This window comes from Anopheles coluzzii, chromosome 3, assembly GCF_943734685.1.
Source record: "Anopheles coluzzii chromosome 3, AcolN3, whole genome shotgun sequence".
In the NCBI taxonomy this organism is placed as follows: domain Eukaryota; kingdom Metazoa; phylum Arthropoda; class Insecta; order Diptera; family Culicidae; genus Anopheles; species Anopheles coluzzii.
In genome coordinates, this window is record NC_064671.1 from 36,892,205 (window position 1) to 36,918,114 (window position 25,910).

Consider the following 25,910-nt stretch of genomic DNA (forward strand, 5'->3'; position numbering starts at 1 on the left):
GCGATGTGCCATTTGTTGTTTCTATTTGTGAGGCAACATTGGTTATAGGTGGCTGTATATGCATTTTAGATCCACTTCTTCATATGGAATTGGCAAAGAAAGTCTTTTGAAATTTGTTCTACCAAAATACATTTACATACTTACATACATTTACCAAAATATATTTAATCCAATTTAGTCTCTGTTTAGCAATTTAAATTTGCAATTTAGAAATTCAAACAATTTCAGTTGTTCTATTATAAATATACAACATAGATATTCTTTAGCACAGGTAAACGACCCACAACTGTGTTTTATTGATTCAAGGCTGTACGATAGAAGCAAATGCTTCTAATGTAGTAACTAACTATGTTAGTTACTATTCGCGGACCGCATTGTTTTGCATAACATTAGTTGAGAGCCATTTAACGTTACTTGTTGGCTAATGGGCGAACGTTTAGATCTCATAACATAAGAAAATTCGAACTAAATTATTTAATTTCTACTCCTTTGTTTTATTGAAGCTTGATTTTCGGTATGAAAAGCCAAAATTACATTATTGATTTAAATTGTCCAAAAAATAAACTATGTCTATACACTTTTTTCCATTTAATCGCGTAGTTTGAAGACCCATGGTTAAGAGAAAACTAATTTAATACTATTAGCCAATTTTTATTTTGTATTGTAGCTGTTTACATTACTCTTGAAGATCTCTTTAATTAATTACATTCAGATCCATTGGAAATACTGGTATAAAGTCTGAGAGACAGAGAGACTTAATTTAGTGGACCATTACTTATACATTACACCAGTAGGCGGGGTAGGCATTTTTGATTGCTCTAGCAAGGAAGCCAGTCCTGCTGTATGGGGAAGCTCGGTACCAATGTGGCCTGAACCAGTATGCCGGGTATGCTGTTTAATCGTAAGACTTGAAGGATTTTGCACGAGACCGGCCTAAATAATAATCGGAAACAACAGTGTAACATGTACAACGGCCCAATCAGGGTGGCAAGATGCATAACTACACATTTGTCTAGTTTATGTTAATACCTTTTGCTTGATCATATTTACGGGTATCGATTAAGCATTTAAAATGGAAGATTATCATAAATTAGCTGCTATACTTTAACAAACGCGCGTAAAAAAAAACAATGTTTCGAAGACAATCAATCGAAGATACACCTGTGATAAAGTGGATGAATATGAAAATATTTAAAATAATAAACAAAAGCAACCTTAACATAGTGTTCTCAAAAAGAGCATTTCGACAGAATTAATAAAGCTTCACGAACTCTGTGAGCCATATTGTGGAACAAATGGCTACATTAAGTAAAAGGTGATATCAATATTAATAAGATTTATCATTCGTATTCTCAATTCTATTTGGACTACCTATAGCATCATAATAAAACATTCATATACAAAAAACCCAACATCCTCATTATTGTTAGACACTTATTTTTCGAAATGATATGGTAGGAGTTTATGTGTAGCTATTGTTACCGTATCTAAACGCAACCTTTAAATGAATGGTCATTAAACGATAAAAATATAGAGTTTATTTCTTCTAAAACGAGGTTAAAAGACGCAAACTCTCAACAATAAAAGTGTTATTAAAGCTTTTAAATATGTTTGATGCATGTGTGTGTTTTGCTAAGAACTATTCAATTTTATGTTTAATTTGCTGTATCTTGAACAAGTAACAAAACATATTTTAACCTAAATGCATATCCACGTAATAAGAATCCCATCTTTTTTCCACCAGCAAAGCAAGAAGGTTACTCAATTTACAGTTTAGTGTCCCACAACTCGATGAATCCGTTCGATAAAAGTGATTTATCAAGCGAGTATCTCTCTTTTCGGTTTGTTTTGAGCAGTGACATCATACTGATACGATAGGCAAAAATCAATCAACCTGAACAAGAAACTTTTTTATGCATTTTCTTTGCGCTTCCTCAGCATGAAACCAACCTCACTACTCCACATTCTCGCAAAGTTCTCATTTTACAACAGACTTCGATTTTACTGTACCCCGGAGGAAACAAGCGGCAAAGAATCTGCACACCACTCCCGATGGTTACGACCCGATGGAGTACCCACCGCGTCAGCAAAAAGGGAGTTTTATTTTCATTTTCTAGCCAAAAATATGCTTTATTACCGCATACCCGATGGTAACAGATTTGCTGCCCCGTTTACCATATCCCGGGGCCTTGTACTTCAAAGGGCGGTACCCTTGTGGGCCCCGTCCTGCGTACCTCTCGTGCGCGCAAACACACACACACACAGTAGAAAGGGAAGACTAAACGCTGTTTGTGACCGCTGCTGCGTCGGTGCCTGCGTGTGGAACGGATTCTCGATACCCGGCTCGGCTCCCCTTCCCCTGGATCACCCACACCCACACAAGGATATGTCATAAAGAACCGAGTTGGGATGTAGAGAAGAATAAAGAAAAAAAACAAAGCACAGAACATAAAACGGCGGACGACGGTTAGGCGATGGTGTTGCGCTTGTGGGCCATATTACGGGGCTGTGATTCATGGTGTCGTAATTTCCGCCATTAGGAGCAAAACAAAGAAAAAAAAACAAACGACAAACTGGAATATGATTATGATTGCTGCTCCCTTTTGGGTTTTGGGTCGTGGTTTTCATATCGGTTTTTGCTTTACTTGGTGCGCTATAGCTTTTAATGTCGCGAGCGGTCATGCGCACCAGTACACGTTTCAAATGCTCTTCTAGCGTTACATTATTTTTGTATGTTTAAAAAGAAGGGAGAAGGACATACCTCGTACGAATAATGAACGTCAAAAAAACTAAAGAGCTTTCACAGGCAATGGTTTTTTTAACCTAAAGTCAATCGTCTACGAAAGAATTTGTTTTTTCAAACCGTTATTTGTACAACTAATTAATACAAAATAAACGTAGATAAGCTATTAGAAAATCACTTTACTTTATACGCTATCGACGTTTAATAACGTTTGACACAACCTAAAATCCACACCACAAGAATACTAATCAGACAGACCTAAATACACAACACCTTATACTGCCATATCAAAACACTTTTTTACTAACTTTGTGTTATTGATTTCATCGTCACTTGATAGAGTGCCAGGGGCCTCTCAGAGCCACACCGACTCTTAACCAGTCCCAGAATAAGTATTTATATGTGTGTGTGTGTGTGTCGCAATAGGTTCGCCCAGCGCTTTCCAGAGCATGGAAACGCATATTTAAAGTATCATTTTAGTGCCTGTGCCATAAAACCTTCATCCATTTTCTGCTAATGCAAAGAGCATTAGAATGTCGTTCATCTGCGTTAGTTCTGCGCTCCGCGTGTAGTCCGCGCCGCGTCCGCACCCTTAACCGTCCGTCAAAAACTCTCCCCGGGCTTCATTAGCGCAAATGGGAGTTACCAACCCCCATCGCGCAAGTGCCTTGGCGTATACCGAAACCCGCACACAGAGCGCCACAATCGAGCGTGTTGCTGCGTACATTGCAGTGCGTTTGTCGGGTGGTGTCGGTGAGCTGGTAGCCCGATTCCGTGCAGAATGGGACACCCCGTGCGCTATATTTTCTATTCCCCTCGATGCGGATAAATACGGGTTATTACGAGGGCATTAATCAAACATCATTATCATTGCAGAGACTGAAGGCAGAGAGGCGAAGCAAAAAAAAATGTCGAGAAGCGTCGGTGATGTGTTTCGCTTGTTCCCGCACACGGTCGCACCGTTTCGTGCTCGAGTTTTTGTTTTGCTCTTCCCAAAAGCACACACACCGGGCGAACGGGCTGTATTTCTATCTTGTAAGCTTCAGCCCTTCTTTTCCCCCTTCTTTTTCCCGCCCCGAAGGCTTTGTTTTTGCTGATTTTGCTCTGATCCTATTACGCCTGGAAGTAGCCGCAGCAGCAGGCCCGTTCTCGCCGCTTTTTGCTTACAGCGTGCGGTAAGCGGCAATGGAGAAAAGAAAGCTAACCTCCAAACAGTCCCGCACTACCTTGGTATAAAAAAGCAGAAGCAGAAGCAAGATGGCAGACACAACAATAGTGGCATCTCGTTCTCGCAAGGGTCACCAAAGCCGCGTAAGAAAGAGCGCAAACAACTGGCAGAAAAACATGTCCGCTTCGTACAAAGCAACCGAGCAGCCATTGGACGGCTCTGGAAACGCCCACTTTTGCAGGTACACTGCTGCTGCTTTTGCTGCTGCAGCAGAAAGGCAGCGCAGCAGCACGGGTACGCAGGCAGGCAGGGGCGACGGTAAGGGTTTGAGCACAAACAACGACAGCAAACAATCACATTCGCATACGCATCCCATATCAGTCGAGTTGTGGCAGCCTCTACGACTCGAGCACAGCTAGCAAGCCCAGCGCTGAAGTTTGTTGTCGCTGTGGACATCGTGTCGGCCGGAACGTAGTGTCACTCTCGAATCGCCGTTCAGTGAGCACAGTTCGTGCAGTTGTGTTATTTGTGTTATTGTTTTGGTGAGAATAAAAAATAATACTGCAGTGAGTTTAGCGCATGTGAGTGTTGCTTGTGTTTACGCATGTCGTCACGTATTGCGGATCATAAAAAATAAACCAACCAAATACTCATGGCATACTGTGTGTGACACACTAGCTGTCCAATGTTTGTTTATGATCGTCAAGATCGACCGTGTAAGTGCGTGTCTGTGTAATAGAAATTCAAATTGTAATTCCTGGTGTTCAATAAAGTGAAGAAAAAATATTACCACATAAACCACACTGCGGCCTCATTTGTGCAGCCTTCGCAGAAAGACAACAACAACAAAGCGAATGAGTGTGCGTGTGTGTGTGTGTTGGTGGAGTGATTTGGATTAATTTGTGTTGTGAAATGTGTTAAAACAATGACGCGTGTACTTCAATTTTTGGTGCTGTTGGTGTAGAGCTCAATCCCATCCAGAGTGTGTGCCTGAGTGAGTGGTGCTCACTTACGGCGCTTACCTTGCGCAGTGGGCGCGTGTCTTGCCAACGGATTAGAAGCGTATCGCGCGCGAAGAAATATAAATAAGAAAAGACGGAGCAGAACTGAACGAAAGCGTCCAAGAGTGATCCCGTGAAGTGTGATCAAGATGGTTTCGTACTACAATCACTTCGCGATGTATCCGAAGAATCACAGCGGCAATCTGCCGTACTCGGCGACGACCGGCTGGTACCCGAGCAACTACCAGCACCAGCCGCCCCATCCGCAGTTCATCGGCGATGGTGAATCGTCGCCCCAGCCCGCCATGTACTATCCCCATCCGCACGTCTTCCACCCGCAGTCCAGCCCGGACTGGAGCAGCCACGAGAACTTCTCCACGCCGCCCCAAACGTCGTTCGGCCTTTCGCACGGCCCGAGCCCGGGTGCGGGCGGTACGGGCAGCGGCGGTTCCGGCGGTGGCAGCGGCGGCATCGGATCCGGAGCACTGCATCTGGGGCAGAACCCGAACCTGCATCACCACCATCACCATCACCACCATGGCAACAATGGCGGCGGAAACGGGGGTGGCGGCGGCAGCGGCGGAAACGCGCACGACCATCTGGCCGATGGGCTGCACAGCATACCGTCACCGCCGATTACCGTGTCCGGGAGCGACATGTCCAGCCCGGGAGCGCCGACGGGATCATCGTCGCCCCAGATTACGCCCCGCCCGACGCCGGTCAAGAGCCCGTACGAGTGGATGAAGAAGCAGTCCTACCAGAGTCAACCCAATCCAGGTTAGTACGGGTCTTCGAGACTTTTTTGCGAATGTTTCCAAAATGTGTTGTTTTTTTTTAATTCGCATTTGCACGCATAACACGGTTCACGTGATGATTGGCGGAGTGCAGTTGCATGATGCATTTTTTGGGTGTTTCTGTTTTTTCTCTCCCTTTTTTCCATTCCGTTTGCATTTCTGTCTGTAAATGAGTGTGTTTGTGTGTGTGTGTGTTCTGTTGTACATTTAAATTTCCAGTTGGTTTTGCTACAAACATGTGTGAAAAATACGCACAAAAGGAAAGCATGTAAATCGCACGCCAGGCGATAGGTATGTGTTATAAAATCACACCAACTTTTCCCTTTTGATCCGCAAATTCTTTACTTGCCTCGGTCGTAACCAACTCTCCTGCCTGTAAAACCTCATTTACGTTCATTTTTTATCGTTTTGCGCATGTCATGTCGTCGGCTGCGTGCGGCCAATGCGTGTACCCGCAGAACGCAAGACGGACAACCGTACACATTATGCTGCCTTATTTTTATGTTTTACCCCCCCCCCCCCTCTTCCACCTCCTCACTCCACCTTTCCAACATAACCCCATCCGGTTTCCGTTCATTTTATGAACCGTCAAACATCATCAGATTTCTTCCCCCGATCTTCTTTCGGCTGAGTATGGGGGGCACGACGGCAAAGAATTTATTACCCAAAACATTCCATAAACCCCTGCTGCGGTCACTATGGAAACTCGCTCGCTAGCAGGATCGGTGCAGCGACATTATAGGAGGAGGAAAAAGAAGGGATGTGCAGCAGAAGTGGAAAGCCATCAAATGGGAAGCCATTAAAAATCAAGAACGCTAGCGCTAACGCGGAGCTTCAAGTAGGATGGAATAAATGGATTGATTTATAAGTCTCGTCACTGCATGATCTGTTTTGTTCTTCTCTTCCTCCTGGACTTAGTGGAAGGTTTTTGGGGCGATTCCTGGTGTAGTACTTTTCTTTTTATCGCTGTTTTTTTATTCTGTTATTTCACTACACGATGCATGCGTACGTTTGTATGTTTTGCCTTTTTAATGCGTTGTTTCCACACTCTTTTGAATGTTTAGCAACGGCATCATTGTTTGCTAAAACGCTATGCAGCGTTACACCACACCATTGAGCCTCTTAGAACTCTACCCAGAAAAGGGAAGAAACCCTGCGAAAGTGAATCCAGCACTATGGTGTTGGCGGTTTTATCGATCGTAGTGCGTAGCCAAATGGTGTGTACACACAACACGCAACCACACAAACCAAAATGGTTGCACGAGGAAACTATTGAAGAGGAAACCAACAAAAAAAGGATCCACTGCGGGACGTCTCTTGAAGCTGCAGCCCGATGCGAAGGGAAACAGAACCGTTCCGTTACCATGGCGATCGTCAGCCGTTATCGCCGTCGCCATCGCTTTAGATCTTGCACTGTTCTTCACAACTATTGACAGCTGCCGTCAATGCCGTCCCGTTTTTCCCGCTTGCCCTTTCGAGTGCACGCACTGTTGTCCTCCTCCTCCTCACTTCGCCGCTAGGAAACCGCTAGCCTGGAAGAAAACCTTCCGAGAACCGTCGGTACCTTTTCGCAGCTAGGCGACCATTTAGGCGGCTGCACGGCGGAAACGACCCAAAGAAGCCGGCGGCCTCTGGTCTGGTTGCGCTTTCCATTAACACCCCCGGAAATGGGTCCATTTCCATTAGTCCGCGGCTCACGGTAGCTGGCGTTGCCGCTACCCCTGATTAGCGTCCAATTTCGTTTGCCACTTGCCATTAAACGGCGGCTTTTGAGGTGGGGGAGGGAATTTTTCTGTTTAAACTTTTTAAATTTTCTTCCCTAGTTTGCTCTAGTTCTTCGGTTGGCTCTTCGGTCGGCATGTTTGTTGGTTTCGAAAACAAAATATTTAAGCACGTTCATGTTTTTACTTTCAAACGATTCTTTTCATACGAAAATGTTGTTAACGTGCTTGTTTATCATTTGTTGCCTTTTGTACTTTTAATCTTCTTTTCAATAGTTTTAACATACCTATTTATCGTCCCTATTTAGTTACAATTTTACCGAGTTCCAATCGTACCTAACGTATTGCCCATTGTTTCTCTCCATCTCTTTTTCTCGATGTTATGGTGGATAATGATCTCGCACACTGCGCACACGATATCCCTTATCCACACGCACACCCACACCCACCACACACACACACACGCCCAACCCCACAACCAGGAGGCCTTATCAACATCTGCTCGGCACCATCCCTGCAAGACTTCGCTCCGGTGGAATCTGGTGGTATGAACTAAACTTTATTTTTGCCTTTTTGTGTCCATTTTTCTTTTTTAAATTGTTTTGTTTTTGGGAGTGTTCGTTGCTAAAAATTGCATGAGACACAACGATTTCACCTTTGCATGTCTGCATAGCGCTTTTGTTACACTTGGGGAATGGGGAATGAATCGTTTTCCATCAACTTCCCTTATCGAGAACGATCCTACGCCTTGGGGTTCAGTTGTATAGCTGTCCACGTCATCTATGGCTTCCACCACTTCCCAGCAACAAAAACATTGAACTCCATTTTGTAATCGAGTTCCAAATGACGAGACTAATGCCACCGTACGCCCCAAAAATGGATGCACACCGGTGAAGCGAAAACAATAGGGGTAGCTTTTTGCTCCGTTGGCGGTGCTTCTAGGGCAAGACGGATCAACTTCCCTTACTCCTCCCCGCTGTCCACCCATCATCAGTGGCAATGGCATTGCGTTTGAATATTAATTAGGAAATACAACCCGCATCGTTTCCTCTTCTCTATCCGCAACGGCCCTGAACGTTGGCGCTGTTAGGAAAGAAAAGCTTCAAGAAGTCACCGTAAAGACATCTAGTAGGCGAGCGAAGGAGCAACCGCAATACTACTGACTCAGATGTCTAAAATTAAGCCTCCTCTCTCTTTCTCTCTCTCTCCCCCTCCTTCCAAAGCAGAAAGCGAAACACAAACCCTCGAACTCGAAGCGTATCGCGCTATTAATTTATTCGCTTTATGTATATTTTTATGGCATTTAATATTTATGGCTTTCCCAACCCGCCCCTCTGCACTACCACAATTCCCCCTAAGCTGTGCATTTCTGTGCTAGAAGTAAGAAAACCAAGCAGGAAAACTTGAAGAGACTGGCCACAAGAGGGTAGAAGTAGAAAAGCAGCTCAACCGAGCGAAACCGGGGCGAAAACGGAGAGCAAGCAAACCCAAGCAAGCGCTGAAAAACCAAATCAAATCAAAGAAACCCATTAAACCAGGCGCTACTAGACGGTGACATCGTCGAGTCGTGGTGGAGTTTTGTATGGTGTGTATGAGTGGTAGTTGTGTGCGTACGTACAGAGTTGTATGGGTGTGAGTGTGTTTTCTACTGCAAAGAGTCGTTCGAAGCGTTTAAGCGCAAGCAAACTTAGTCCAGAAGACAACTTTGTCGTACCCCGAAATGGCATTTTGTGTGGTTCAACCCGATTAATTTGTAAAGATGAAGTGAACGTTGGCGGCCTCGGCAAGGTTTGATTTTTGACAATGTTTTAACCTTGGGGTGCTTTTTTGTTTGTTTTGGGACGCTAAATGATGTAACTTTTATCGATTGTTTTAATCGATTGTATGAAAATGTAATATAATCCGTTACTGTACTCTCCAACAGTGTGTTTGCGCTACCATCTTCTCCTTTGTCGACTTCAAACAATAATAAATTCCGCTGTTCTCCTCCTCCTTTCACATATGTAAATTACTGCTTCTCACCTTTCACCGCTGCTCTTGCGGTACTTGATATCTACACGCTGCACCTTCTTGCCATGTAATATTTGTAAAAAACACACACTTCAAACCCCAAAAACTTGCGACCCTCTACCTCTTTTTCGTGTTTCGTTGGCTTTAACCAATTAACCGATTGCAAAGCATAAACCACCTCCGGTCTTTACACATTTGTCAAAAAACGATCACAAGAAAAAGAGTTCTAATGATGTTTTTTTCTTCTCTTCTTCTTCTCTTCTTCTTCTTCTTCTTTGGACCCAATTGCATTTTTTGCAGGAAAATGTAAGTATTTGTGGTCACAAACCTCTCCCCCCCCGTTCCCGGTTGGACACAGCTGGTCCTCGCTGGTTGGTTTCTCCATTTGTTGCGCTCCTTCTGCCCACCACTGCCCCTCTGCCAATGTCCCCGCGAAAACAGAAAAACAGCCAAACCGCTCCTTCCGCAAACACACACACACATACACACACGCACGCACGCACCCACCCAACCGCAACCTCCCCCGGCGCGATTGTGATACCAAGGTTTGCGCACAGGTAACGTTACAATATATCACTTTTTTTTGACCCACGAAAAATATATTACAAACACTGTTCTTCCTCTCAACAATCGATTCCTTTGCATGTTTGATGGCTCTTTTTGTGATGTTTACCTTGTGCTGTCGCTTGCCGGGCACAGGTTTTGGGGGGAGGGGACCGGGGAACGGAGAAATAGGGTAGCCAATCTCTCAATCGTATATCATTTCGATCGATTGTTGTGCCCCTCTTTAAGCAACCCTCTTTAAGGAGTTAATGTGCCTTTAGCCTCAAACTCAAACAGCGTAAATTATGCACCATTTACCAACCAGCTTATGTGGGAAGAGCATATAACAACGATGATGTTGTAAATCATCAAACAGAGGATTCGTTACGGCGATACGCGCTTGGAGCTGCTTACAATGTGTGCAAATTTAAATGCCAATCACCAGCACCAATCTTATCGTTGCGGGGTTTGCTTCTCATCCCAGAATTTGGAAGATGGAATTTCCCCCGGGTGGACATGGCACATAAAAAAAAAAAAACAAACGAAGCACAAAAGCACTTACGCAACTGGCCGATATTAGAATCAGCAAATCACCATGTCTGTTAGGACTAGGCGAACCGTGCTCCAGCTCTCTTCCGTTCCAGTCACGCCACCCGTACACAGGAACCATCCGTTTGCTCTAATCTTCCCTCCAAATCGTCTCGCACTGCGCAATAATCGATCAAACAATCGCACACCAAGCGGTGGGGCGGCCATTTTGTTTCTTACTTGCGTTAGTGCACTCCAATCCCCCCCCCCCATTCAACCTCCTCCCCCCCTCACCTTCGCATACCGAATGATTAATCTCACGCCACCATTCGATTATTGGTGTATTTCGAGGTACACGCTTCTCCCATTGCCCGGTGTTATCATGCCGTTTCGATAGCCGTCATCAGGCCTGGTTGTCGTCATTAAAGTATGGCTGTGTGTGTGTTTGTGGGCTTTTTTGTCGGTCAGCAGCAGTTGCTGCACGCACCAAAATGTGGATCGATCGTGGAGTAAGGAGAGAGAGAGAGCGAGCGAGAGAAGACGGCGGAATATTTGTCCGCAGTTTTTGGCGTTATCACACTGACAGGGTTGGCTCGATTTGATTAATCGATGTTTTTGCCCCCGATCCGCTTCCAAAATCCCCGTTTCACCCATGTACCGCGGGGGGCAGGATCTGTCAAGGTATGAAGGTTCGCATCCGCTCATCGAAGCTATCAATCAAAACTCCCCAAAGCGGTAGTGGTGATCCCTACTAATCGCCCAAAGTTGTGGACAAAATACTCTAAATACTGCTACACAGATGCCTCTACAAGGGTTTCGATAACTTGAAGAGTTTATGTGCCTATGCTTGAATTTGGCTCTACCTCACACCGGACAGGATGTTGTTATGATAACTGTGTAAAACATACCCATGTACAACAGACAGACGGTTAAAAAAAGTTAACCAAAAATGGTCAGTTCTTCATTTTTATTCTTATTGTGAGGAAAACTGTTTCTTGAAAGAAAAAACATCACTTAAAATGATCTTTCCCTTCAAAGCTCTCGAAGCCCAAGCGGCCCCGCGGGCTAGTTCAATAAAACGTCTCGAACACACATACCCGGCACATCACTATCGGCAAAACACTGCTATTTAGAATGCATTGCTCGAGATCCTAAATAAACACCCCGGTGCATAAGAGAAGTGCACAGAGTGAGAGAGAGAGGGCGAAAACCCGCGATTTGCATCCAGCACAGGACCGAACCACGGTGTTTTGAAGTGCATGTGTTCCTTCGCAGCACACAATTTCTTTGTGCCCTCGAACCCAACTATTTACGAAGGGCCGGATATTTTACAACATAATTGAACCCCCGGTTGTTGCAATTTGCCGACTGGCCATATTGGCCGCCCGGACGAGTTCAAGGCACACACTGTATGCAAAAAAAGGTTCGCTTCCGGGCACAGACAGACGGCCATGAGCGATAGGGCCCTTGTTTTATGTCCACCCCGGCAGTAGGGCTTTCCCACGAACGAACGAACGAACGAAAGAACGAACGGAACGAAACGAAACCCAACCGTGGCCAGAGGAGCAAGCGTGGGTTCTTCTGCAAAAGTGAGCGGTGTCCTTCAGACGAACGGTACACGGTTGATGAGCTTTCGCCTTCAATGCTCAATGTATGTATGTAAATCGCAGTACAAGGCACGATGGTCCGTAGGCCCCTATGGGCAATAATGAACAGTGGTACATCTTGTCTTCAGAGCCTGCTAAAGACAAGCAACCCCGTGCAAGCATCATTTCATTATCATTTCGAACACCTTCTTCCCAACCAACTAGTTGAGCAGGCTATGGGTAGAGCACGGGTGACAAACGACTATCTGTCATCTATGCGAGGTGGAGGGTGAATGAATATGGGCAAAACGCGACATTCCGCGGCTCGTTGTCGAGATTGCTGCCGTTCCAAAACGGTCCCGTGGGGAAAATTGTAAAAATTAACCGAGAAGCCGGTTGAGAGATGAGCACGCCCGCGTTGATTTTGGTCGTCCTTCCCCCATTGTCGGAGATGAAATCGTATGGCATCGAATTAAATCGTAACGATAATTGGGTTGGTTGTTTGCCTTTTTTTTTTACTCCAAAAATACTCTTAAGTAAGGAAGAATGGAGGATAAGTTAATTTCCTTTTTTTGTAAAATCACCAAAAAAAAACTTCTAGAATATTTGCAAACCACATGGCGATGAACAAGCAAAAAGGGTCATCTCCACAATTAAACAACTGTCCAATTTGGGACCCATTTTTTTGTTCCTAGTACGCTCTGATGTGCTGCAATTTATCGCTCTGCAGAAAGGATTTTCTGTAGGTAGCGGAATTTGGGGCAAGTGTGCCACCTTAAGTATTTCAAGTTATAACTCACTAAAACGTGTTTTTCAAAAGCCGATTTAAATCTCATAACCATTTAACATCTATTTCCTCACTTATAACTGAGTTTCGCTTGAAAAAAGTGCAAACAAAACAGTTTTTGAAGCGTTTTAAAAAGGGTCCAAAAAGACGTTGTTTTTTGGGCTATGGGGCAAGAGTGCCACTCGTATGGGGCAAGACGGCCACCTGGTTAAAATAACCGTATTTCTTAGATAATTGGAAATCATTACGTTTGTACCACTAGTGTATGTATTCCTACATGTCTTAAGTCACCAATGAACCCCTTTTCATCACAAACTGTATCGCAATATGGGTTGTTGCTGGTCTGTTTTTCCGGAGTAGAATCCGCTCGTAAAAGCGCACCATACCGCAGCACGCTACAACAATGTTTACATTTTTCACAGCTCGCGCCTATGAAAGATGGTGGCACACTTGCCCCAAATAGAGATGGCTCTTTTGCCCCAAAAGTTGTAACTTTTTTGAAATTGAATTTTTAAGTGACAAAATAAAAGTTTTTTTCAACCAACCCCAGAACAAATTTCACGTTTTCTCAGCTATACGGTGGTGTAAATATTTTCTCGGTTGATTGTTCGCATGATTTTTAAGAGCTTATTTGGTTGGATTCAAAAATTATAATATTCTGCTCAATTTTCAAACTCAACATAAATCAGTTCGAAACAATGGGAAATATCGATTGATCTATATGAAATTCGGCTCAGTATACCTAGTCATTAGAAAGCAACCAACTGTATACAAAATTGATCATTAAACTAAAGTTTTCAAGGAAAAATAGTTGGTGGCACTCTTGCCCCGTATGGCACACTTGCCCCAAATTCCGCTACCTCTCGCCCAAACGATCAACATTAATATTATCGTAAGCGGAGAGACCATAGCAGGCCATCTTCATCCACGTGCAATATAACAGTGATAATAGATTTGTCGTCCATCGCATCGCCACTGACCAGCACGTTGATGTGTTTTTCTTTCCTCGCCTAACCTAGAGCCAGATTTGCCCTACCTCTCTCTCACTCTCGTTCTCGTTCTTGCTTCCGCTCTAAGGCACAACACTTTGCCCCGGGGTTATTTTATTCTTTTACAGCACACACTACGGCCATGATCGTAAACATTAGGACGGCATAAATAGTTGGTCCTTAAACGTCTGTAAAGGGACCAGGGAGGAAGCACCATCGGGGCTGGGGTGATCCTGGTGAACGGCGGAAAACACTCATCCGAAATCCATAGCTGCTGCTCCTCTGCGGTGTTTCGGTGTTCCTAAATTCTCTCCTTTCCTTTTACCTCCGAAAACCCTGGTCTTAGGACGTTCACGATTCGATAAACACACCGAACTTCATAAACTGGGTGATAGAGTTGAGTGCTTCTCACTGCAGTCACCCTATGTGTATATGTGTGTGTTTGTGTGTGTTTACCAATGTGTTGCCAATGGCAACACCGACCATCTTGTTCTTTCCAAAAACCGTATCGACTTTACGTTCAACCGTTGTCGTCGTGGTCGTCGTTTGTGCCACGATAAAACTGACATTCCGGTGTGTATCCTATATATCGCCGTCGTTGCTTTACGATTGTTTCGTGAGTTGCTGGCTGTTCTAGGGCAATTCCTTACAGTTGATAGTTTTCAAAAGGGGGCACAGAAAAAAAGGTAGTTTCCTGCGACAGTTTATGCTCGAGAGCGCAGGATTAGCGCAGACGTTCGTAGTTAAGTAGTCGTTTGTGGCGTCGCGGGACAATTTATTTATAAACACACACAAAGACACACGTGCTAAGATGTGTCCTGGATAGTTTGAGGAGAGCGGTGGGGGGGTCTGAACACTGTGGGTTTTATTGTTTGTTTTTATTATTCATATAAAACCAGCTCGGAGCAGCACTTGCTAAGGGTGGAGCGATCGTTTCCAGCGGTCACATGTGGGATTGGTGGAAGCATAAATTTAAAGACGATTATAATTTGGGAATGGAGCACTTTGCTCTTTGCTTTTCTGTAGCAGACAGACATCAGGGAGTGTTGTACTGGATTTACTAAACAAAAAAGCGAGTTTTTGTGTTTATTTTTGTTTTTATTTTGGTACATTGGTTATTGTTTCGTTCCAAGTGTACGATATCGCTTAAAATCTCCGAAAATGACAACTTTTACCTTCTGTTTATGGACCACACACACAAGCGCTGAGCAATACTCAGAACTCCCACCGTTATTAGCTCAAAACCCCCAGTGTCCTTGAACTGACCAAATGTTCCTTTTTGTTGATATCCTTATCCACCCGGAACCGTAGCGAAAATTCCCACCGGGTTCCTATCACCCTCCGATGCGCTTGTGTTACGCAACAACCAACCAACACCCCCCACACACGCGAGAGTAAACGCAAACAAATAAACACATCCCTCCCACTGTCCAACTGAAAAATAACAAAAAAAAAACCCGAACAAACCGCCCCCCTGCAGTTGTGGGTCAAAACGGACCCCGGACGACCAACAAGCCAACACAAGGTGATATGATGAATGGATGAGATCCTTGGCCCTACCAGCGGGAGCGCATTTTTGTCCCACTGTCTGTTTGTGTGAGTCCTTCTTCTGTGCTGCTGTCAACACCCGGAAATATTGTCCATGGGACACACACACACACAGAAGCCACAATGTTTGGGCAAGCCGCAAATCCCAGAGAACGCCGACAACTGAGCACAAATGTGCGTATGACAAATGTTTCCCCCGGGAGTGCGTAACAAATGAAGTGATACAACACGTCCATTATCGCTGCGGGAGTGGGATGCACAACCAACCTTGCCATCCTGTTGCATTTCACTTCCAGCCCGGGGAAATGGGCCTTTTTTCTCCCAACTCCGGTGCGCCCAGTTATGAGGGTGATGATTTGAAGGAATCATGTCTTTAAATTGTCACATGTATTACGTTCTGTAAATGGTGATTGGTGAATGTCCCTGAGCTGGGCCGTCCGATCGTCCTCAACATCTCAATTCTCAACATCTTACACCGGTAAAAGAAAGCATCCCGCATAGAAAGGTCCTGCCACTGGTCTTGCCAACAGCCAGCCCCTCCAGTAATCGATTACGATCGGCAGGACAATAAAAAGAAAGCAAATAGCAGTACAGGTAGAAGAGGCCTTTCCACTACCCCCGACACATCCCAATCGTAGCGTCTAGCTGTAAAAGGAAAGATACCGAGAGAGAGATAGAGAGAGAAGAACAACACACACACCCAACCTTGCCCGCGGATCCCGTTATATATGGCCCAAAATAAAAATTGATATCCATTATTATATTGATATTTATCATAAAAGTATTAATGCTTTTATTGCCGCTAGATTACGGAGTAATTATTTACGATGCGCCGAGATTCCGGTGGGGTCGCCGGTTGCGACTTTCGAAGAATACTCCCTACACACACACACAGACACACACACTCACAAACACAAACATGCGATAGATAGGGTTGAAGGGGAGGGATAAGGGGACTTGGCGGGGTACACACACACACACACATACACTTACAAATGCATGTGAGTGTGCTTTTCCTTCTAAGACTTGTGGCAGTGGTTGCTTGGACTTCCCAACCCGTGTCGTGTCGTTTGCCTAATCCTACAAAAGGGGGGGATATGGGTTTGATAAAGAAGACCCAACTTCTTGGCCTCCCCATTACTACCCTACACTCCCACTACCAGTGGTTGGGCGTCTACACCGGATACACCCTGAAAGTGTATCCGATCGATAAGGAGGAGGCCTGTGAACGATGCTTCCGTCCCAAAAACCACCCCAAACCACGTCAGACACTGTGACCACTGTGGCCACCGTCCCCAGACCACACAGACAGATAGGATTGGGAAAGAGAGAAAGAGAGAGTGTCGGAGGGGTCGGTCCAGCCCCATCGAGAACTCCCTTTGATGTTGCTTTGACGCTTGTTGTTGAGCTTGGATAAACAGGAGCAGCACAACATCAAACGGCGAACCTGCCCGGAGAGGGCATTTCGGTAAAAGGTAAATTTGGTTGTTATCCGCACGGATTACCCGGGGCCGCTTTTGTCGGTTTCGGCATTACCCGGGGCACCTGGGTGTGCGTGTGTGTGTGTGTGTGTGCCCGGTAATCCATTTGTCAATCGATATTATCAATCATCGTCGTATGGGGCTGCTTCCCCCCCTTTTGCCCGCTTTACTATGGCTGCGCGACTGGGCGGCTTGCTTTGATTTTCATCCGATTTGGAGTGCATTTATTTTGTACTTTTTTGTGTTGCTCTCACTCTCCCAAAAGATTCAAATAACGGACGGTTTTGCCTCAGATTTGTTGTTGGTTGGGGCTTTATTTGGAATTGGCAAAAAAAGGTGAAAAATTCGCTTGCGCACTGTCACTTCACGTGCAGTGTGCATTAAAGCAGGGAGAAAAGCAGGGGCCCTGGGGGCAATATTTGCGCATGGATTTGGCCAGCAAAGCCTTGAAGCAATCTCGAGAAGAAGATCCATTCATTCGCGTTTTTCTATTGCGGTTATTACGGCTGCGGTGCAATTTGAAAGTTTGTGCCATTGTCCAACGAGTACGCTACACCATCAAAAGTAACTTGCGCTACACACCTTTGCAACGGGTATATGCTATTTTTGCTGTTGTACCTGGACACTTTCCACAACCAATTTCGCACGGTGACGGCTGTCTAGCCATATAAAAAAGCAGCAATTGCGCCATTCGCTGCGCCTAACAGACGCAACTGCTGCTGCAATTGCAGCCGTTACGGAACGACAATTGATTTTCCAACCATATAAAACTTTACGGTGTCTGGAAGGATTAAGCCATCAATGATCACCACCAAAACGGCACAACGATGGGGACAACAACAAAAAAGAGAAGGGCCCATCGGTGTTGGCCAGCGGGAAAGTTAAAGCACATGCGCGGGACGGCGTTTTAGAAGCCACCGAACCGTAACCCACCGATCCGAGTCCGAGTCCCACCGGCGCGGCCATCACTTTGAGGTCACCGATGAAAGGGTTATTTTCCGTTATCATGGATTAATGCGCTGGCCGGTGTTTGCTTTGAAGTGTTGCGCACCGTCACCGTTTTCGGGCGTGCGGGCCCGCTCAAGACGTGTCTTTCTAATGCCGGCGGCACGAATTTCTACGTTCTGTCTGCCTAGGTAGAGTGATAAAAGAAGAAAACGGAATAAAACACCGTTACAACATTCGCAGTTCCGTCTTGTGGTAATGTTTTGCATTTAATTTAATCTTGCTGTTCGTCACTTCCTTCTCATGTAATTTAACTGTCTAACCAATTCAAAGAAACCCCCGCAACAAAGAAACGGAAAGGCATGTGAGGCACCTTCAAGACTGCACAGTATCCGGTTCGATTAGTAATCGGAATTTGGTACCTAACGCGAGAGATAGGTGTACCAGTTGCGGCGGGCCCGCTTTCGCAACCTAGACCTAAATACGATCGTTTCCCCTTGCAAGTGACGGGGATGGTTTCCTCCAGGAACCGGGGGAGAGGCTTTGTTTTTGCTCAACAATCCGCGCAATGCCTCATGTGTGTAAGGGGTAATCTGTCAGATAGAGGGCACACGAGCAATTAAAATGAAGCAGCAGCTCGCAGCAGCAGCAGCAGCATGGGACTCGCGCAGACCCACACTCGCACAGGTTATCTTTATGTCGGCCATATTAAAAAAAGCCCCAACAACACCGATAATGAAGATACGAACCGGGGACGTCCCGGGCATGGGAAGGCAGGGATGGAAGTGGGAAGAACTTATCTGTCTACGCTTGTCGCCCCGTAGACATCTCCCGGCTTGTCACCTTCTCCGAGCCTGCATGTCAACGTGGGCCAACATGTGCGTCGTAACTTCGAAATAACAACAACAACAAAACTTCTAGAACCTCATTTCTGTCGTTTTTGGCACATTCACTTCCTTTTGGATTGCGCATTTCCATTTAAACAAATCCCAAAGGTTGATAGAATGGCTTTTTAGCGGTGTCCTTGCCTCGATAGCTATCGATCACGTGGCGCATCAAGCGGGCAAAGTAGGCTGTGAAGATATTTTTTTTGGGGATCACCACCATTACCAACACCAACCAGCCCATCGGCCCCCGTATTCTACGAAACTGTAGCAATGTTTACTTCGACGAGAGAAAAAAAAAACGAACCACCTATCTTAGACGCGAGATGGACGAGATAAGATCAGTTGCGAGCTGGGGCTGCACCCTGCAAGACTGCGGGATAATACACGATCACGCGTCGTATACACGTCGTACACCGCCGCCGCCCCGGGGTAGCTGTAATCTGCGTCAGTATGCCCACAGTTTCTAGCAAGCCCACGGGTGGATGATGAGAGGGAACGGAGCGAACCACCCCGGGCTACGCAAACAACCAAACGAAGGCTTATCACGCGAGCAGTGGGTTGGGGTTGCTGGCAGCAAAACCGGCCAGGGGACGGACGACAAAACCGACCGTTTGAGGAGCGAATAGATCACGCCAACCTACCAACCAAAGAGGTGTAGTATGCACGCATGCGCATGTGTTACCGTTCCGTTTTGGAACGACGATGATAGTTAAATATTGACTCACGTACAGCCCACGAAAGCGAAGCCGGCGCGAGGAACGCCACGGCTGGATATCTCTCTGTTGTGTTTGCATGTGTGTGTGTGTTTTCCGGACGAAGTCTTCACCTTTGGGGCCGCCGGGAAGTCATAACACGCTTGTTAACACGAAAATGAGTTGTCATTAGCAATTACTTATTGACACATTCGCCGCCGTCACCGCCGCCGGGTTCAGGTTGCGCCATCTACCTGGCGCGCTTACGATAAGAAGCGAAAGTCATATACACACCCGCGCCTCATTTTTTCACCTTCTTTTTCACCTCTGTGCTCTTGCTGTGTTGATAGTTTAACAAAGTGTTCTAATTTCTTCTTTCTTACTTTTTTCACCCGTTCCATTTTCCACAGGGAAGACACGCACGAAAGACAAGTACCGGGTGGTGTACACCGACCAGCAGCGGCTTGAGCTGGAGAAGGAGTTCCACTACACGCGCTACATCACGATCCGCCGGAAGGCCGAGCTGGCCCAGAACCTGCAGCTGTCCGAGCGGCAGGTGAAGATCTGGTTCCAGAACCGTCGCGCCAAGGACCGCAAGCAGAAGAAGAAGGCCGAAACGGGCAGCGTGGGCGGCGGCATGGGTGGACTCGGCGGTGGCCAGTCGCTGGTGGCAGCGCACGCCCAGGGCCACAACCCGCACGGTGGGGCGGCCCAGTCGATGTCGGCCCTGCTGGCGGACACGAAGCCGAAGCTCGAACCGTCGCTACACCTCTCGCACCTGCACCAGATGAGCGCGATGAGCATGGGCATGGGCTCGATGGGGCTGCACCATCACCATCCCGGCCACCATGCGGCACTGCACGCGCACCTTGGCGTGCCGACCTCGCAGCACCATCAGCTGAACCAGGCGGCAGTGGCAGCGGCCGCCGCCTCACAGGTGCCTTCGACCTCGCTCAGCATAATGTGATGTGGTGGTGTGGAGATGGCTCTCGCTCACTGAAGGCCGCGCAAAAGGTGTGCAACATGTCGGGTGTTGCTGTTGTTTTTTTTATTTCTTATTTATTGCCTGCCCAACACACACAACGAACGGAGAACGGAGAAGCCAGAAACGAAGCCTTACTACCCAAGATGCACCTCTGATGCACCCAAGATGCGCACCAGCGTGACCTCGGGGGCAAGAACATGGATGAGCGCAGCTGAATGCGAGTTCTAAGCTGTAAAAACGCGCGTACGTTGCACTGTAATAACGGCGCGCGGCACTCTTTGACCTTCGGTTTTTTATGGAAAGAATGCGCCGGTTGCTATGGTGGGGAGAAGAAATCGAAGATGCTGGGGCAAATCTCATCGTCTAGTTCTAGGGGATGGGAGGGGATTTTAGACATCGTAACCTGTGTGTGCAGTGTGCAGTTGATCTTTGATGAGCAAGTTCTTAGCTTCAAACCTACACAGAAACGGCTATCGTTCGAGAAGAACCAGCAGCGAGAACTGAATCAGGAGAAGAAAAAAAACACAACGGAAAAACCAGAGCAAATGTCGGTGTCGGTTGCGGCTAGGAAGAAAACCACAAAACCTTCGTAACATTTAATTCACGTGCAATGTATAAAACAAGAAAATGATATATACTTTTTAATCTAAACGTTAGCTTAATACCGCGAGAGAGAGAGACAGCGAAAGGAGAACTACCACTAGCAGGAAACCGGGCTGAGGAAAAGGCAGGCAGTATAGCAGGAAGCCAAATGCCATGGTTTCGCTGGAGTATTATTAAACCTATTATAATAATTCTAATTATTATTGTATTATTATTACAAACGCTGGTAGCAGAAGGCAGGGCGGCCGAGATCGAGTTTGCTTGACCACCCGGTTTAGATTAACGGGGCTGTAGTTAAGCCACGAAACGCTGTGTAATGTATAGAAGAGCCGTGTAATTGGGGAAGGGAAGCAAGCGTACAAGCTTAAGGTGGCGTGTTATAGCTGGTAATGTTGGATGTTTCTGTCGACTTGTGGAGGAGAGCGCGCCTAATGGGCGAAGGAAGTGTGTTGACTTCCAGTTCGTCGCTTGCCTACCGGCCTGCAGCCTCTACAGAGTCGTACAGCACGTTCCAATACTTATGTTTACTAAACTTTTTTGAGATTCATCTCTAAGAGATAGTGCTGCGTTTGTGAAAGCAGCTAGAGAGAGAGAGAGAGAGAGAGGGAAAGAGAGATAGAAGTTATGAGGATGAAATTAGGCGACTATAATAAGCAAAATCTGCATCGCGAGCGTGTTAGTGAAATATTGTATGAAGAAAAATGAAAATTGAACAAAATTACAAAAACACAACAAAAAAACAATTGTAAACACACCTACACGCAAAAAGAACCAACACTTCGATTGAACAGTAGCGACTCACGATGCAACTCAATAAAGTATAAATTCTGTAGTAACAAGAGCAAAAATTGTCGATTTTTTTTGTAATTTTTCTCCTCCCTTTCGTGTTCGTTGTTGGAGAGTGGTGAACGCGGCTAGATTAATAGCACGCTACTACCGAAGGTTTTGAAGGTTTGGTTGGCATTTTGTTTCCCGTTCACTGAACTAGTAAAGGCTACCCTTGCCTTGGCCTTTATCGATTATCTCCCGCGGCCTTCGGGGAATCGGGCCCGTTCATCATCATCGAGCGCGTCTGTTCCGTGGTGAAAGTTTCCATTTTCCACACACACGCACTAGTGCACATGAACAAAAGTTCCCCACAGTAGGCTACGGCTAGACGGACGGTAGAGCGCTACAAGACCTAGCCGCCATTTTGTTCGGCGCAGGGGATTATGTTGTTTCTTCGTCTCCATCCTTTTCTTCAATCTCTAGTGTCTTTAATCTTGAGCCGGGCTACCATTCCGTGGTTATTCGAAGGAATCCTAGCCGCGGCTAGCTCTGTGAAGGCATTTAATTGTGGGTGAGTTTTTCTTATTGTTGTTGTTGTTGTTGTCTGCCCCTCTTACTCGATCTACTCTCTTCTGCTCCAGTTGGATCCAGCGGCCTCGCGGTCGGTTCGGAGTTTGCCGCCGCTGCTGCTGCTGCTGCTGATGCAGTCCAAACGAAGAAGGTGCTAATAGTTTCACACACCGGTGAGAATTAATTGGTCCGCATTCCGATAGTTCCCACGGTAATTGCACGGACGGGTACGGGTTGGTATTTCGGACTCGGAGTAGTGAAAAACCGTAGCGCGCCTCGCGCACAATAACGAATGGCATTGAGAGAGTCACTGGCAAGAGTGATCACACTGGCCACTATGGGTGACAGGGACGATGGGCGATGGTGAGCAAAATAGCGAAACCTTCAACTGCAAGGCCTACTTTACTGCGTCTGGTACGAGCCTGGTCAGTATGGTGGTTGCACAATGTAAGCGCATGGAAGCTTGATGAATTGGTGCGATGGCGGTCACACGTACTCTAAATTCCGCAAGCAGAAGTGCACGGGGGTGTAAAAAATGGTGTCGAAATACAAACTGGAATGTCAGTCTTGTTGTACGAAATTGTACAGTACATGTCTATCGTCCTAAAACACCTGTTCGGTGTTTGCTTTACCTTCTTAAATAATTCCAAAAAGTGTGAGTGTTTTTTTGAATAATCATTAAATTTCGAATAATTTCTGTTTAATCTTTTCGTTTTTTTTTTTTAGCTTAAATAAATGTCCCGTTTTGAATACAACAATACATAAAACAAAAATTCATGTCAGCTCATTTTGAAACATTTCCAATCAATAGATATGTATGTTAGGAAAAATGATAAATTGAACAATTTTTTCAAGAACAGCCGTTTCAGCTCCAAACCTATACGTAACTGGTACGGATTAGACTAAAATATACTGTATATGAGATTGTAAAGTCAACTTCAAAACTTGTATATGGCAGTACAACGCAACTGTAGGACGAATTCGCTTAATTCAGGAGTTCAAAAGATTGAAATGACTCAATGCTTTGTGCTTTATTTGATGCCTTAAGACTAGCTTAAGACTAAGCATGATTTACGTATAGGCCTTGTAGTGTGACTTACGCTCAAAGAAGCTTATTTTAAGTTATAATAAATATGATTTTTTAATTAGCTTATTGTTAGCAATGTAGCTTAAAATACACCCAAAACCACAGTGCATTCATCAACAGTATTTAAAGAAATATAGAAACTCAATGGAAGGTTAAATTAAGCATCAGTTCACTGTGTACGTTGAAGTTATGTCTATAAATACAATCCCAGGAATTGGTTTTGGATGTTCACTCATCCAGTTCAGCCAGTTTACGAAGTGAATTGATGCTTAATAAGTAAAAATCGTTTGAAAAATCAAAAGAAAATCCACTCAGTAGGAGATTAATTGAATGTATGAATTTGCTAACAATTGTATTTAATAAGCACACGAATAAATGGTTGAGGAAAAAGACAAAATGACTAAATGTAGTACGCTATGCCTTCCAAACAACAGATTTTGCCTCAGCAGAACTTTGCTTCCTAGGCATAGTAGCCTATGCCTTCTGACAAAAGAAATAGTTCTTAGTTAACCATCAAACGAGCAAGTTGACTTTTATTTGCTCTCCGTTTGAACTGTAACACTAAACAACATTACTGTTTTCCCCAAAGTGTATGAAGACCAGGTGGTCACAAAGACTGTTTTTAATGACCAAATTTGAACGTCACTTTTCCCCAAACAAGCTTTTTGGCGACTTGCCCAATACACATAAAATCTTAAAATCTTCGTTATTTGCACTGAAATACCTTAAAAAGCACACAAAATATTTCATATTATAAGCTAAACCAATTCTGAACTAATTTTAATCCATTTTTGGATCAAAATAATGCCGTCGATGACACCAATGTGTACTACGTTGCTAAGAACAAAGCGAACGGTTCCTATGGAAATTCATTTCACCTATTCTGTCAAAAGGAGCTTTTTTTATTCCGAAATTAGTTGTCAATTTGTATGGGACGAGTACACCTGGTCTTCATACACTTTGGTTTTCCCAAAGAGAAACAAACTGTTCATATTTCATTCATAGTGAAATAAGCTCTGCTGCTATCAATTATACTCCAAAGTGATACCTCTTCCGTCAGCGGAAGAAACAGATTATCTCAACCATCAAACAGGATCTTCAAAATTTCGCCACACTACTTTTTACCAGAACATCCTGTTTGATCGGTGTCAAGGTTTAGCTTCTAGCTCCACAAATTCCAAGAACGACTTCGTATTTCCAATGGAAAGAAGAAGACAACAGAATGTCTTAATTCCGTCACAAACCAGCCCCAACCGTTCAATCTACTTAAGCAGTGCTGTAAAACGCTGCGCTAATCCAAATCCGTTTCCTTCTTTGTCAATAAATCAGTCATGGTTGGAAAAGCAAAACAAAAAGCAAAAAAAAAGTTTATGCGAACCAAACTTAACAAGCCACGACTACAAACTCCGTTCCAAAACGGCCCAAACGGGCTTGAAACGGGGTTTTGTTCTCTCCTTCTACCGGATTTGCTTCTTTCCCAGCTTTTGCTTTAATTTAAACTCCCAACTGGTTTGTGCGGTTCCGGAATCAGGCCAACTACTACACTCCAAACCAAAAACCCTCTGTCTACCCTGATTTACATTTTTGTGCAACAAAATAGTACGAAACAAAAAGTAGCAACCATCGTTCACTTCTTGTTGACGACTGTTGTTGCTAAAGCCCGCCAGTCAAAGCATGCCATTCCAGGGGCCGCCGTGCCAACTAGATCGCTGCGTTAACAAACTCATGGTTCCGCTTTGTTTTTAGGGAAGTTTGGTCGCTTCTTTTGACAAACTATTCGATTTTGTCCAAAAGTAGCACATACACGTACACACAGATGCATACAGACCATGAAGCATGAATCAACTTTTCTTCCTAAGCTGAACCGCGAACACGACCTAGCCAGACGGCAAGGCTTCCTTCCCCTCGACACAGAAAACCCGTCGAAACCGCGCCGTATCGGCCCGACCGTACGTCAGCGACAATCCTCCCGAGGGCTGTCCGATTTTATTGGTCATCGGGGACGTCGGCACCCGGAACCGAGGGCACCCGCGGAGGGCGGAGGAACTGTGAACTTGTCGAATGCCAAAAATCGAATAAATAACGACGGCTCCTGTCGTATGCTGGCTGTGAGGGTGTGAGCTCCGTGTACCGCTCAGAGTCATTGCATTGCAATGGACTGTTCGCGGTGGTGTAAGTGTGGAAAGGAAGCTCGTAATGTCCTGAGAGAAGAGACATTCGTGCCACGCATCCAAAATCCGTGACCGGACTAGTAGAGTTGTGGTGAAATTTGATACTTAAAGATGTTTTGCATAAAGAAGCACAACACGCTTGGGCAGATCGCTTGTGGCCGTGGCTTTAATGCCAATCGGGGTGAGTCGGGGAGAGGGAACACTGTCGTTTTACCAGATGACTTCGTGGTTAACGCGGTGGATTAAACAATTTCCTATTAATTCACGCCATGTTGAAGCATCTTTTTGTAGCACGTCTTGTTG

The 25,910-nt window shown here is 45.3% G+C and overlaps 1 protein-coding gene and 1 long non-coding RNA gene across 3 annotated transcripts; one reads left to right on the forward strand and one right to left on the reverse strand.

The window, feature by feature from the left end:
- Nucleotides 1-4,132: 4,132 nt before the first annotated feature.
- LOC120956430 (homeotic protein caudal) lies at nt 4,133-21,850 on the forward strand. 2 transcript variants are annotated; one of them, XM_040377897.2, is made up of 3 exons: nt 4,133-5,689; nt 7,910-7,972; nt 19,834-21,850. In XM_040377897.2, the coding sequence occupies exons 1-3, from the start codon at nt 5,062-5,064 to the stop codon at nt 20,388-20,390; spliced, it is 1,248 nt and encodes a 415-aa protein (XP_040233831.2). In that variant the 5' UTR covers nt 4,133-5,061; the 3' UTR covers nt 20,391-21,850. The 2 variants fall into 2 exon arrangements, with proteins under 2 accessions (XP_040233831.2, XP_040233833.2); XM_040377899.2 differs by lacking the exon at nt 7,910-7,972 and having other exon boundaries at nt 4,212-5,689.
- LOC120956431 (uncharacterized) lies at nt 21,845-24,082 on the reverse strand. Its single transcript, XR_005751848.2, has 2 exons — nt 22,397-24,082; nt 21,845-22,328 (listed from the first exon to the last, which is right to left on the reverse strand). It is a non-coding gene; the product is annotated as an uncharacterized LOC120956431 (long non-coding RNA).
- Between the last annotated feature and the right edge of the window lie 1,828 nt (nt 24,083-25,910).

What these genes read in the sequence shown, in the direction of transcription:
- LOC120956430 (XM_040377897.2), top strand. Translation starts at nt 5,062, where the DNA reads ATGGTTTCGTACTACAATCACTTCGCGATGTATCCGAAGAATCACAGC. An exon ending in CCAGAGTCAACCCAATCCAG is followed by an intron (nt 5,690 to 7,909) that starts GTTAGTACGGGT and finishes CCCCACAACCAG; the next exon opens with GAGGCCTTATCAACATCTGC. An exon ending in CGCTCCGGTGGAATCTGGTG is followed by an intron (nt 7,973 to 19,833) that starts GTATGAACTAAA and finishes CATTTTCCACAG; the next exon opens with GGAAGACACGCACGAAAGAC.